This window comes from Apteryx mantelli, chromosome 4 (genome assembly GCF_036417845.1).
Source record: "Apteryx mantelli isolate bAptMan1 chromosome 4, bAptMan1.hap1, whole genome shotgun sequence".
Taxonomy (NCBI): Eukaryota; Metazoa; Chordata; class Aves; order Apterygiformes; family Apterygidae; genus Apteryx; species Apteryx mantelli.
This window is the reverse complement of record NC_089981.1, coordinates 43,173,556-43,188,113: the sequence shown is the minus strand read 5'-3', so window position 1 is coordinate 43,188,113 and position 14,558 is coordinate 43,173,556. Positions and strand designations below refer to the sequence as shown.

At 37.6% G+C, this 14,558-nt stretch overlaps 1 protein-coding gene across 1 annotated transcript in view; it reads right to left on the bottom strand.

Annotated features, from left to right (window-relative positions):
* Positions 1-14,558, bottom strand: part of TTC17 (tetratricopeptide repeat domain 17) — a 63,745-nt gene that overhangs the window by 43,306 nt on the left and 5,881 nt on the right. Inside the window, 5 exon segments of the mRNA XM_067296313.1 lie at positions 1,573-1,682; positions 2,380-2,511; positions 3,677-3,788; positions 4,815-4,984; positions 6,572-6,661. Of these exon segments, the coding sequence (XP_067152414.1) occupies positions 1,573-1,682; positions 2,380-2,511; positions 3,677-3,788; positions 4,815-4,984; positions 6,572-6,661 (614 nt within the window).

Sequence of the window (14,558 nt, the reverse complement as noted above, 5' to 3'; positions counted from 1 at the left end):
CTATATTCATACACTAAATATGTAATTTGAAAAAAAAACCCAAACAGGTGTCTAAATTATACCGACTTCACACCTTATAGCACATTCTAGCCAGACAGGAAATGCTGAGAGTAGCAGCCAAGTAGTTTGTCACACCTCACCCCCTCAAAACTGAGGGTCAAACAAAGGGAAACTAATATTCTTAAGTATTGATTCTCCTGACGCTTTGCTCTCCTGAAAAATGAACAGACATTTTCCTTACTTTAAACATACATATCTATCTTCTGCAATACTGTACTGGTGTTTTTCACTTTTGTTCACTGAACTAAGGCTATTTCAAGCTACACAACAACAACAGAAACTACCTAGGGGCATTACAGAATCTGCTACATAGTTGCCATCCAAATCTTACTTTCCTCATAATAGTGATTGGATAAAAAAATAACAAAGCAAGTCTTATTCCTATTTTCATCATGGATGATAAGCAAAAGAATAAATGCTTTTGGATCAAGAATCCATCTTCATGAATTGGAAACCAAACCTAGATGTCCCATCTTATACTAGATCTCAACTACAAGGCCATTTTTCTGGGATGATTTACTGTGAAAGCTAAATCATAAGTCATAACAAGTAGTGTTTAGATTCTTGCAGTAGTCAGGCGAATCATATTTACGTACAGTTGTGAAAAGAGCCCTTGTACTTCAGCTTCATACAGCTAATTTCCATTTGTGCTTGAGAAGGTAAAAATTAAACTGAATTTATAGCTTTTAAAGAAAACCATCATGATGCAATTATTCCACCATGGCACAGAAGAGGTTTCTTTGCTGCTGACTGTACTGCACCAAATGCAATAGGAACATTATGATTAATTACACACAGCACTAAATGCATGTTATTTACAGCTGAAAACAGCTAAATTAATATTTCAACTCTTATAAATCGATCTACTTTCTCATACTGCTGTCAGCTTAATTCTTAGTTTTACTCTTCTGAAACACAAGTGTCTTTTCAAAACTGATTTTCACAGCAACTTTGAGCCCATCTTTTGCCCTTTAGTACCAACACATTAAAAGCAGCAGGATCTACATTTCTGACCACAGGTCTTAGGGATTCACTGCACAACTTTTCTGACAGAATAGAACTGTAGTAGTTTACATTAAGCTAACAGGTTTAGCTTAAACAGCTAAACTCCCATCAACAACAGTAGCCAATGACTCCCCAAAGCTGCAATGAACCTGCCACTGCCAGTCTTAAGGCTGTTTCAAAATGTATATAGTTCATCTGCTTGACATTCATAGATAAAGGTACCAAACATTCTCCAACATATTCTGCAAGGAAGTAACATAGTAACTGGACCCCCTTTACAAAGGTCCCTAATAAGAAATGGGATCAGGCTATTATTCCCTTGTTACTTTCAGGTTCATGGATTACCCCCCAAAAAGTTCAAATGCAAATAATGATTTTTTTAAAAAATGTTCCCAAGCAGTTCTTGAAAATGCTGCTGCCTAGTACAGCACAGAAGGAGTAAGAACAAATAACAGGAATTATTTCTTAACATACAGTTTTAAAAACTAAAACCTCAGCAATTCTCACCTTGAAGAGAAATGAAGGGCACGCATGGCACATTCTACTACTTGATATGGTTCATTCTTTATTCGCCAGTAAAAAGAAGCCATATTATAGAGTACCCAGGAAGAAGAGTTCTGCAGTAAACAGAAACACATAAACTGTAGTAACAACTACGACATGAACTAAAGGGCTAACCAGGGCTTTAATTACTAATGGAGGAAAACTGAGCACTGAATTTGCTCCAAGTTATCCTCTTCACCTGGAGAGCTGCCATTTGGCAGTAGCTATGAATGTTCAGGAAGAACAAATCAGCATATAAATGCATCAAGGAGAAACTGAACTTTATTTCTGCCTTTCATACGGGGCAAATTCAAAATGAGATGAAATGAGAAGTGATACAAGTTTAAATATCTGTGGCTTAGTTTGGAAGTTAAATGAAAGTTCACATATTTTCCATAAAGGCACTCAAAAACGTATATTTTGATGCTATTGTTTCTTCTTTGCTCTTTAAGTACCTGCACTTTTGTTTAAAACCTTTTATTACCTTGAAAGAGCAATGAACATGGCTTGCCAAAACACATGAGTTATTGAAGATGACACTAGATATCCACTTACTAGTTTTGCTGGTGGCTTCTCATACCTCTGCTTGCCTAGTAGAAAGCATTTTTTGAAACTCTGCTTTTTGTAATCAAAATCTAAAAAATATATATATTTATATATATACACGTGCAGAACTAGTACTGGATCGGATTGCATGTACCAGGCACATCTAATCTTGTGAGATCTTTCTAGCATTCTTCTTGAGTGTACAGTAAGTTTACAGCTTCATACCTTCATTAGCCCGTCATAAATACGATGACCTATTTCCTCTATACTTCTTCCCAGCCTCCGGGATAAGTATGTGAAGATTGGATCTTCTTTAGGTAACAAGGGTGCGGAAAGATTAACTCTTTCTTGAACACCCTAAAATAAAAATCAAACACAGGGATTTGCTGACACTTCTACTAAAATTACAGAAGCAATGCACAAAAGAAAATGACTTCCAAGAAAGTTTGCAGTATGATTATGTTACATTCCTCTCATCCTTTCCTATCAAGATCTTAGGGACTTGACAGGATAAAGTCATCTTAGACAGATGAATAATATATATTATTACAGATAGGCAAACACTAGAAGCAGTCATTAATGTCAATACTTCTAAAAGCATCCTCTGTTTGTGAGTGCTATAGGTTAAATATTGATTTCTGGTGGCACTGAAAGTTTGGCAGCTATTGATTTCACTAAAAAGGACTGAAGCATTTAACTCACGTTAGTCAGGTTGGACACTATGAAAGCACCCCTGCATCTTTTATTCTCTCTCTTTCTTCCCCAATAAAAAAAAAAAAGGAATTCTTTTCAAAGCTACATCCAGACCCAGGAACACAGCTGAATGGCTTTGGTCCCTGTTTTGCTCACTAAAAATCCTTACTTTTAGATGAAAAAACATTTTAAAGGCTTGTAATAAAATAAATACCAAGAGGAAAGCACTAAAGCCAGGCCTGCATTAGAAAATTTGCTCATATAATATTCTTGGGGAAGACAATTTTTGCACCAAACTTCCCTTGTAACAGTGCTAGAGTAGATGAAGTTTGTATTGGTAAAGAACATTTATTTTATCTTGCAGGTTAGAACTTGGCATTTAGATATCAGAGAGACAAATATGTTACGAGCTACTGACCAGCCTGTAAACAATTTTTTGATCATGAATTTTCATGCAGCTTAATGACCCTGTTCAGCACTCTCCAATTTTGAACTGAAACAAGTTACAAAATATGAGCATTTCCCATGAAAGCTGCCATTTATACTGATGAAATGCGTGTTATGAAAAAAAAAAAAAATTCAGTTTTTCTAAAATGCCCTCTGAAGTAAGGCAAATAATAAGAAAGGACAAACAGGATCTGGGTATCTGACGGAACTGCCCTCCCACAAGCAGGTACTTTAATCAGGGCACAACCGTGTTTTTAAACAAGTCCAAAACAATCCTGAAAGATTACAATACCTTTCAACCTTAACTGAGAACTGCCAACAAGAACTTTCTGTTCCTCTTCCTGATGGGGAAAGAAGAAACATCTTGCCTTTGCTTGCTTACCCGTAAATGCTGAAAAGCATGAATGCTGTATGGAAGATCTAGAACTTTTGTACAGTCTGGCTGCTGCAGGTCTGGAGGCACAGGAGACTTTGTGTCTATATAGTCTTCAGGGCTGAGAACATAACATAGCAGAATCCAGATTAAAATACTGCTAAAGTTCATGAGAGACTATTGTAGTAGACAGGCACACAGTATTCTGGTTTGACTGACAGTTACAAAAAAAATCTTGTGTTTGAGCACATTAGAACATTTCTGATGTCTTTCCAGATTTGAGTTGTAGCAGGATGTTATCACTAAAAGATAAAGTAAATAAATTGCAATCTGCCTTAGAGAAGACATCAATGTTTGGATAGCCTCCAAAATGCATTACCATCAATCTAGTGTACTACTACTAGGTTTAACCATCTGTCTGCAAGGCAAATGACAATGCATGCAGATTAAAAGACTCTTCAATTTAAAAAAAAACCCAAATATTAGTGAGAAGCCCAAATTAAGGTAGTTGAAGACTACCTACTACTAAAACTAGTCTTTTCCGACCTCAAGTACTCATTTGATTATGTGAAGAAAAGAAAAAACAGTCAGCCCTAAAGATCAATTGCCAGTGAAACCGAATGCTGAACAGACTGCTCACACATCCTTTACTTGCTAAGCACAAGGGGTAAAATTGACCAGAAGGGTCGACATCTCAGTAAAAAAACTGAACTTTGTTCGACTTTAAATCAAGACAGTTCCCATTACAAGAAGCGCATCTCAAAAATCCCCAAACACACCAGAGTGACCAGCCCAATATTCAAGCAAATCCAACCCCCTTCCACAAGATGCACTTCAGTTTAATTCACATGTCTGCTCACATCATTACAGAGCTACATGGGAAGAGCTGTTTGGAAGCCTGGGAATAGACCAGAGGTGTTTCCTGGTAGAGCTAACATGCATTAGTTTGGGGGAGAGAGCCAGCAATATTTCCACACAGTACCCTTTCGTAATTAGTGGCAAATGCGTTGTTTCAATTTCATTCAACACTAACACACAATAAAACAGCTGTTATCTAAACAACAGTCACCTGACAGTATTTGTTTTAATCGTATTAGCAGATTTTTTTCATTCAGTAAAAATCTTAAAATATAAAGAGTCTCATTACCGGATATCTTTGCTCTCTAAGGTGATGTATGTACCATCATATAGATCCAGGTCCCCCAAGGGCACCTTTGCTTTAATGCAGTCCGGATCCTCTTTATTATGCCTTTGTTCCAGCCCTGTGTCTCTGTCCTCATTTTCCTCTATATGAATCTTTTGAGCAACTAACTGTTTCTGTAGTAATAAAAAAAAGAAAACAGAAGAACGTCTAGTGACGACAGCAAGCTGTACAGTTGCTAGGAGCTAAACAATTCAACTTTTTCCTTTATAAAATACAGTCCATTTGAAGAAAATCTGAAAAGGTTTCTTAAAACTTTGGAAGTATTTCCCTGTATTTTCTAATATCTGCAGGAGATTTTTTGATTTAGATGGAAGATAAGTACTTTCAGTAGCGATAATACTACTTGAACAGGCCCTTATTTCTCCTCCTGTCCCTAAAAAGAGGGCAAATACTACTCCAAATTCATTGTAGGCAGTTTAAAGAAGAACAGCCATTCAGCATGCTAAGTATAACTGAGGTTGTAGGCCAATGCAAGAATCAAGACTGGAAATAATTCCTGTAAATCAGCTTATGACATGCACTAGGGGCTACCCCTCACCTCATAAAGCACATGGATATTGATCACTACTAGCAGTCAACGGACGAATGATCTGCTCCAGTACAGTAAGCCATATTTAATTCTCACCTAGATCTGCAGATGGAAAAACCATTAAATATCAGAAGGATTTGTATATGTGGATATGGCCCTTTAACTTCGCTTTTTTAATAAAAAAACAAAAGCCATACACATTCTACAGCATGTTATTATGTAATACTAGAGATACATACAGTAATAGCATCTTATACAAGATCTTATAATAGATACTTCTGCTTCAAATCATTTTATGCTACAAATTGTATATTAGTCATTTATAAACCCACAGTCCATGCCCTGAAGTGCTTACAATTAATTTTCTATCTATAGCTAAGATATCTATTACCACAAAAATATGGATATAGTTCAATGAGAAAGGCTGACCTAATATCTTCATGTAAGGAGCAATTCTCCCTTCCTTATCTCCCATTTACCCAAAGCTAACTCTGGTGCTCATCTAACTTCTCAATTAGCTACTTCAGCTAATCTGACCAAAGCAAAGCTGGCACAAGAGGAGTGCATGGCCAGAAGCAAGTCTGTGAGCTATCAGCTTGCCCAGCCCATACCACAATTAAATTGCGGTTTAAAAGACAGTTATCAGTTTAAAGTTCATTAAAGCTCTTTTCAGAGGGTCAATCAAAAATAAAGGGGCTTGAAGAAAAACAAAAGCAACCTGATCCCTCATATGCCCTAGACAGAGCAATGGAAAGAACGGCCTGACAAACCCAGAGAGGCAAGCACAGGGAAATTCATCAGCTACAGGAAACACAGAAGATTTGTTTTAGGTTTGTTACATAGTGGTCTTGCTGTTACTTCAGAAGTAATTATAGAATATAGTAGTCAGCACCAGAATCAAATATCTCAGTGATTTTTCTTTGCTTAAAAATGTTAAGCTTTATGGATAGCAATAGGCAATAATGCAACTGGGGACAGTGACAGCCAGTTAAGCAAACTTGAGGCACAAAAATCCAGAGATGTGTGAAGAATTCTTTATCCTTTCACTGAAGCACAATTATGCCTGTGATGACTTCTGTTTCCTGCCTAAAGTCTGTCATTAAAGAGTTTTTTTGGGGGAAGGGGGCATTTGAATCTTCAGAAATGAATTAATACTTAACATTAGCTTTACCTCCAGTTCTTTGAGGTAGTTAACTGTTGTTTCTTGTCTCATTAGTATTACCAAATCATGTGGGTTCCTCAAGTTCATTGGTGAATCCACCTGCAAGACAATTCAACAGTCCATCAGATTAGACAATCCCCAAATTAGATCAATTTTAAAAGATAAGAACATAACATCGTTCAGCTACAGTTTGCCTGTTCAGAAGTTTTATGCCCATTCAGCATTCATAACATGCCCACATTTTTAATCTGTATTTCTAATAACATTGTGGTTGGAGAACCCAATTCAACCCATTCTTTAGTCTCAAACCTGTTCTAGTTTATTCAGGCACACAAATTTTAAGCATAACAGACAAGTAAATTCATCATTCAAAAACATTAGGAGTACTTATTAGCAAAGTACCAAGGTACTAGATACCCTAAATCAAAATTGCAAAAATCTGTTTCCCTTCATAGCTTTAAAATTCCTCTGTCAAGTCCCTCACTAGGCATAAAGCTTCAAAGCTTCAAAGGCTTCAGCTTCAAATCAGCTTCTCCATGCCACCAACTTAATGCACCAGCCTGGTGTTAAGACTTTCAGAGACCTACTGCCTTCAGGATTAAGAAGAAAGTAAATGAACAAAATCAAGAAGTAAGCAAACAAAGATTAAAAGCTCTGTTACAGAAAACCGTGCTACAGCCTCAATAGCTCATACACAGGAGTTGGCAGCTCAATAAATAGCAATGTTATGGGTAAGCCGCAGACAAGAGTGCTTATATGCCATACCTTTACTGATCCCTAAATGGATTCAGTAAGCTATGGCACTGCATTCTTAAGCTGAAAAATCCCAACCTTGCCCTAATGCCAAATTAATTCTGCTGCCTGACTGGACGGGGGAAAGTCACTACAGGCAAGAAGGTGCTCCATGAGCAGCTGAGCTGATCCAAAGGCTCTCAACAACTAAAAGGGTCTCACTCCCAGTCTTCTGAGCTGGGCAAGCAACACCAATTAGCCCCTCATGTCTGCTCTGGTGCCCACCAAGCTCTTTCGTGAGCTAATTCAAATGCACTATCTCTACAGGGCACAAACCCCTCTTAGCTGTTATAACTGAGCTAGTAAACTAAATTAGCTTATGGAGGATCTAATGAGTACTAGAACAGAAGCCAGGAAATAGGAAATAGAAGTACGTGATGACAGGGAAAGGGGAAGGACATGGGAAAGGACAGCAGGATCTCCTATTTTGACAGTACTGTAGATCAGCTCACCACATTTTATGGAATTCTATCTCAGATTGTTACAGTAGATGATTGACACCAAGATGCTCCTGGATCTGGGCTCAGTTTCTACTCAAAATTTCAGCAAACAGAACTAGCTACTATATAAAGACATCAACACTGTGTTAGCAGTGATACCTCTACAAGGGCTGTCCACCACTTTCTACCATAATCCCATTCTTATTCTTTAATTTATAAGGCTAACTGGAGTGTTCTATGCCAAAAGGAATTGCCTTGTTGCCTTTACAAAATCAGTCCAGATTAGGTCACATTATCTTTTATTGAAAAAGTCTGCTATACATACCTGTGCAACAGAACCCACTGAACTCTTGCTCTTTTTTCCGACTTTTCAAGTAACTCGGACACGTTTCTGAGACTTTCTTTTCCTGCAGAGAATTGAAATTTGCCATAGTCCTACTGGAGATGCATGTGCTGTTCATTTTAATGTGACCTGTCAACAGATTTAGTCTTGGGACAGGTTCTCTTGACTTCAAGTCAAACAAGAAGCTCAAATCTACCTTCTTCTGACTACTGACAATTAAGTCCACGTTACTCACGAGCCTCCTTACTAAGCAACAACTCTGTCCTCTACGATGAAAGCAAGTACCTGCCTGTCCTTGTTATCTGCCCACAAACCATGTCACTTTTGGCTAAACAAGTATATTTGTGTCCAAACCAAAAGCTGAATTGCTTATCTTAGGCTGGAGACATTTTGGAGAGTGGCTACATATAGAGTCCAGATATGAAAGCAAAACTCATTTTCTTCTCCAATCAATTCCCTTGTATCCCCAGATGAACAGAAAATATTAGGTGCTGTTGATGCCAGTTTATTTTTACACTATGAATTTGGAGATTACAGATTTAACTGTTGCCAGTAAAAGGTGGCATCCATGATAGTCTAGAAAAGCACAGATAATAACGTATCAGAAAAACTAATGATATTGTTAGTTGCAGTATTATAGTCTACAGCACCTTACTTACAGTCGTATTTCATATTTCCTCCTAAGGGACTCACCTCATTTAGAACAGGTTGTGCATAAAGCAGAGTTATGTAATTAATGCAGCACTTGTTCATACTTCATTTGCTAGAGAAACTACTGAGGCATGTGCAAGTGAACAAGACATGAATTTACAAGAAAAAAATACACACAGGAAAATTTGACTGTGTTTACAGCACTCAATTACACATTCCAAAATAGCACCCTTCCTCTGACTGTTAAAGGCTTCCTGCAAGATATTATGAAGTCACCGAGACCAAAATTTAAGAGTTGACTATCAGCTCCACCTTCAGTGACAAACTGCGTCTGGCGAGTGATTTTTTGCAGAACGCTATTCAGGCAATACCATTTAGAAAGTCTTATTCTGCAAGTTGAAGGGCCTCGGCTTGCAATTCATTCAGAAACAAAATGATATTCCCAGATAGACTCTGTTTACAGTTTGAGCTAAAATAATCTCATAAGAGGTAGTTCTGAATTTAGCATTTGGGTATTTGGGGTGGTATTTTACCAATCCAAAACACTTGGGTTGACAGGAAAGCAATGTGACATGTAACAGGTGGTTCCAAACTCCTATCAACTATGGTTGATAGCATGGTAGCATGAAAAGAAATCAGTGTGATGGTGGCAATCAAACAGCAATGTCCTTGAGTTTATTGATAAGGTTATGTCAATCCACTAGAAAATTGTATCAAGTTTAGTCATGAGCACCATATTTTTCCTCAGTCTTCAGTTTTTCACTTCCAGATCTGACCCGTTTGTCCCCAGCAAATGAGCACTTTCTAAAGATTACAAAAACCCTCAACCTATTAGACAGTTGATATTATTAAATAACCTTAGCAGCTATTATCTCTTTTTAAGACCAATACAGTACCTGAACAAAAAAAAAGCTCCAAAACCAAAACTTTAACAGTAAATCTGACCTTAGATTTACATTTATATTTGATCATTTCTGATATTGGAAGTTCAAGACTTCCATTTTAAGAAACTATCAAAGTAAAGACTTTATTATTAGCTGTTAGAAATAAAAATCCATTTTAGGTCCAATAATTTCTCAAAGACAGTTTGATTGGAAAAAAACAAGCATCTATGCTGGATAAATGTATGAGGTTTGTAAAGAAAACTCGATCTAGCACATCCAAAGCATTCTTTCTAGCAGCTCATAAAAGTGAGCTGAATATAACATATCCATCTCATACTCTTCAATTTATACATTTACAGTATGAAGGCATTACAAGATTATGATTGAGGAAATAAAAAGCATTCAGCTTTACAGCAAATCATTACACGACACAAAGCAAAACAGATTCTTAATTGAAAACCACAGGAGATCTTAGGGTATCAAGCATACAAATGAGAAAAATCATGTCAACCTGGCCTTCAACATACATCAGTTTGGAAGATGATGGTGCTCATGGTTTCATAGAGTTTGAAGTGCAATTTCCTGATCTGCTTTGGTTGATTCAAAATCACCCTACTGCCAAGTGGGGGAATCCTTCCTTTTCCTTCTTACTACCTGCAATCTTATAGCTCCACTGAGAATCAGACCAGCCAGCCCAGCTCCAAGATGACCGCAGAGAAAAGATTAAACAACTAAGTTTCAGCTAGATCAGCAAGCTAGTCTGATCTGACCTCAGGTGAGCATTTCATCATCTCCCTTCTCAACACCCACAATCACACGACTCAGGAACTGCCACTAGATACTCAAGTTTTCCCTCTCAGATCCAGCCAAAAAGATTATCAAGACTTCTGGTTTGTTATCCACCTTTTCACACCATCCCTCCCCAGATCAAACATATTTTCCTTTACAGTGCCAACTGTTTCTACAGCTGGGAAAACACAAAGCTGATCTACTCACCTGTACAGAACATCAATACTACCTTTGACATCAAGGGCCACAACTCCACCTCATGATGAATTTAGCACACCGAATAGGCAGTACACAAAGGTATAATTTCAGCATAATCTGCACAGCAGGTGAAACAGTAGCAACAGAGGTACAGTGGGCAAACAGCACTTGCTAAAAATGAGAACGGACACTCAGAGTCCTGCAGAGCTCGTGATCTGCCTTTTAAAACCTTACTACATCTTCACTGATGGTGTTGCCTGTGCTAGTGTCACTCATCACCTTCTCACTTTTCAGTGCAGTCACTCCCATAAAGTACAAAATTGTACAGTGAATACAAATACAAAACAGGCCAGGACTTTTCTGTGGGCTGCTACTTAGGAAAAAAAAAGAAGATATGATGATGCAAACCAAAGATATAAAAGAACCCTCAAAACTTTGCTCACCTGTCAAAGAATTCTTTAATCACAAAACATATAGCCAAAATAAAATATATATTTTATATATATACCTGGAGGACTGTTCTGGCTTATACCCCTCCTTCTTCACAAGAAAAACAAAACAAAACAAAAAAACCCCAACCTCTAAATACTACTAAAATATTGCAGAGTTTAGAAGATACCAGTTTAATTCAGTTTCATGTCATGTTTATGCTCTTACTGACACATAGGCTTCCTATTTAATAGTCAACCAGCAGACTTATCTCTGTTTGCGTTGTGGGAATAACTCCAACTTAAAATACATATATATATGTATATATCCAAAACAAGCAGAGTGGGACTGGTTCCACCAGAGACATTTTGCTTGAGGTATCAGCTGATTTCTTTTTTCATTGTGTCTGTTGCCTTTGCAAGCTTGATCTAAATCTTCATGGTACCCACTAGACAAAACACTACTTTAGACAGAAAATAGTAACACCAATAGAACTGGAACATTTTGAGGAAAGAGCACATTATATCCACGTAGGTGCGGAACCCACAGTTGCATATTATCTCATAGCACAAATGGTGTGTATTTACCAGCTGTATCCAGCCCCTCTCCTCCACAACAGCGCAAGTATTTGCAAGTAATTGTGTACTGACAACCTCTTGCTGTGAAATAAAGAGCTTATGTGGGTCCTGTCGCCTTAGCTTCACAAGACTTGCGGAAAAAGTTTTAGCACTACTGGAAGGAAGACAAGTTTGTATTTGTTCTGAGCACTGTGAAAGATGTGTGGGGTAGCTCGTATTTATGTCGGTTTTTGAACAATTGGCTAATAAGAAAAAAACCACAACTTTGCACTGGAAACTAGCCTAGGTCTACCATCAGCAGTCACAAATCTTATTACAGAGCAGCTGTTATTTCAGAAGCTGTCACGTTTTATTTAAACACCATAACAGTTGCAACCAAACACCCATGTGTTCCAAGAGGCTTTGTACCACAGGAGTCAATCTACTGTCAGCAGCACGCACAGTCTCACTTGAGCATGCCACACTCCCCTAAAGTTGCATGCACACACATACACACAGAGCAAGGTTCAAAATCACGTCACTTTTGATGTTTCCTGTGATGTGTAAGGCAAGAGCTGAGGATTTTATTATAAATCCAAATTGTGTCAGAAATGGTAGCTTTGCTTTTATGCAATATGGCGAGCAGCATGCCAATACTTCACCCTTTCATGCAAAGTCTGTTGTCTCTTACCACCTGATTACGGGAGTCAGAAGAGCAAAAGCCACAGGGGCGTTGGAATTTAGTGTGTCTTTTGGAAAGTTTTAGGAACTCTCCATAATGTTCTTCTGGGATAAAACAAAAAGGAAATTAGCTTGCAGATCATCTAGAGCCTCATGCTTAACAGAGACTTGCGAGCCAGAAAAAGATGCTTGTTCCAATTTATTTATTTTTAACTCTAAGTATTTGGCCTATGGCAGAGCACCATGCTCATTTACTCTTCCTCCAAAGTGCTGAAACAGTGACATTCAAGATGAAATGTTTGAGATGCAAGAATTTGACTTCAATTCAAACAGTAAACAGGGAAAAAAAAAAAACAGTGCTGAAAAGCCTTCATTGAAACTCAAATGGCTACTATAGCTACACTGCAGAAAGTCTGCCAGTAAACCACTTTTAGAATAAGTGTTCTCTGTTCAACTTTGCCCGAAGGTGAAAGTTTCTTTATAAAGCACAGTTCAAATTTATTCACGGTCACAAAGTACACTAAAAACCTGAGTCAGCAAGAAACACACTGAATCTGTGCAACAAAAAGCCATAGCAGATGACTCAAACCTTTTAGTCTCCTATGTTACTTGCATATCTCGAGGTCTCTGAATAACTAAACTTGAGAGACTTGTGAAACCTTCTGGTATATTTTTCCTCATAATTTAGTTATATTGTACTAGGAAGTAACTTTTAAAAATGAGGGTTAATGAATGTCCCGGTCAACTATTTTTAGGTAAGGCCTTTTGTGGAAATCTCACTGTTAACTGAGAAACAGGAACACCAAAACCAGAACAGTTGTTAGTGTCTGTGCATGTCCTAAATATTGTGTTACATGCAGAAGTAGATTATGACAGAAGGAAACTGGGAAAGACACCCCACTAATTTCTGCCGTAGTGCACAATGCGCTCCTGGCACCTGTTTTACAGACTCTAAATAGTGGATTTTTGCCACTTTACTTACAAGATTCTGACAATTCCCAGTCTAACAGACTAGAACTCTTTGCAATCTTAAGTAGGAGAAGGAACTAAAAACTATGTTTGCCTGTTAGTATATTCTGGCTATCTTGAGATAGTCTACACTCTAAATAAGTGGGATACTACCATGGCATGTCTGAAAAAGTTGCAGAAAACTCTGTTTATGTTTCAGTGCAAGACAAGCTATAAAACTGAAATGGCCCATATGCACTTTGGCTTAGCCAGATAACGAGCAGGAAGTGTCAGGAGACTCTTATTCCAAGGGGTGTCACAGAAAGATTCATCTAGAAAGACAGTGTTGAATTGATTTTTTTATAATAGATAGTCAGTCAGTTGAAGGCTTACAGCTGCAGAGTCCGTTAAAAAAAACAGCATTAGTTGTTTTGTTAAGAAGAGCTGAGCTACATGGAAAACAAATTGTGAATGCATGCAGTGCTTCAAATGTATCACTGAACAAAGTTTCAGTATTATACAGTAGGCCCGCTCAACAGAGATTACTTCAAGAGAGGGCATCAGCTATGAATCTTGTAGATAATAGAGCTAAATACATCAAAGGAAAACACCACTTGGATTGCTACACCAAATGGTTGCAGTGTATTGGTAGTCATACTTACAAATTCAAATCAAATTTCTAATGGGTACTTTCTAGATAAGGTTTATTTTCTGCAGTAGCCAAAGAGATGCCAACCATGCATACTCAGCTGAATCCAAACAAGAGACAGTGAGATCACTCATATATACCCCTAATAAGCAAGTAATTGTTTTCAGAAGAAAAGCAGTCTGGTTCCTGCTGCCTGCTCATTGCCAAATCTTAAAGATATTAAGCGCTGTCCTGTTCAGACCCCAGAAAAGGATAAAAATTAATTACTATAAGGTAACTAAAGAATTCAAACTTGGATAGTTATTTTTTCAGCAAATGATGACAAAAACAGAATGAATAGCAAATAAACCAATGGGTTTCTTGGTTAACCTTTAAAGGAACAGACTTTATGCTGTGATGTATTCTTAGAGCAGGCATTTTATAGTATGGTTCTCACTTCTCTCTCTCTTCTTCTTTTTTTTTTTTTAAACCAACAGGTAGGGATTCAGCTTGAAGCTCAAAAAAAAAAAAAATTCAGCTACTTGAAAGAACACTGGATTTTACAGGCTTGCTGACTTTGCCCTTTTGGGCTTTGATGGGCCCTTCATGCAAACATATGCTTGGGCTACTTCCAGGCTATCCTTTTGCTATGAAGC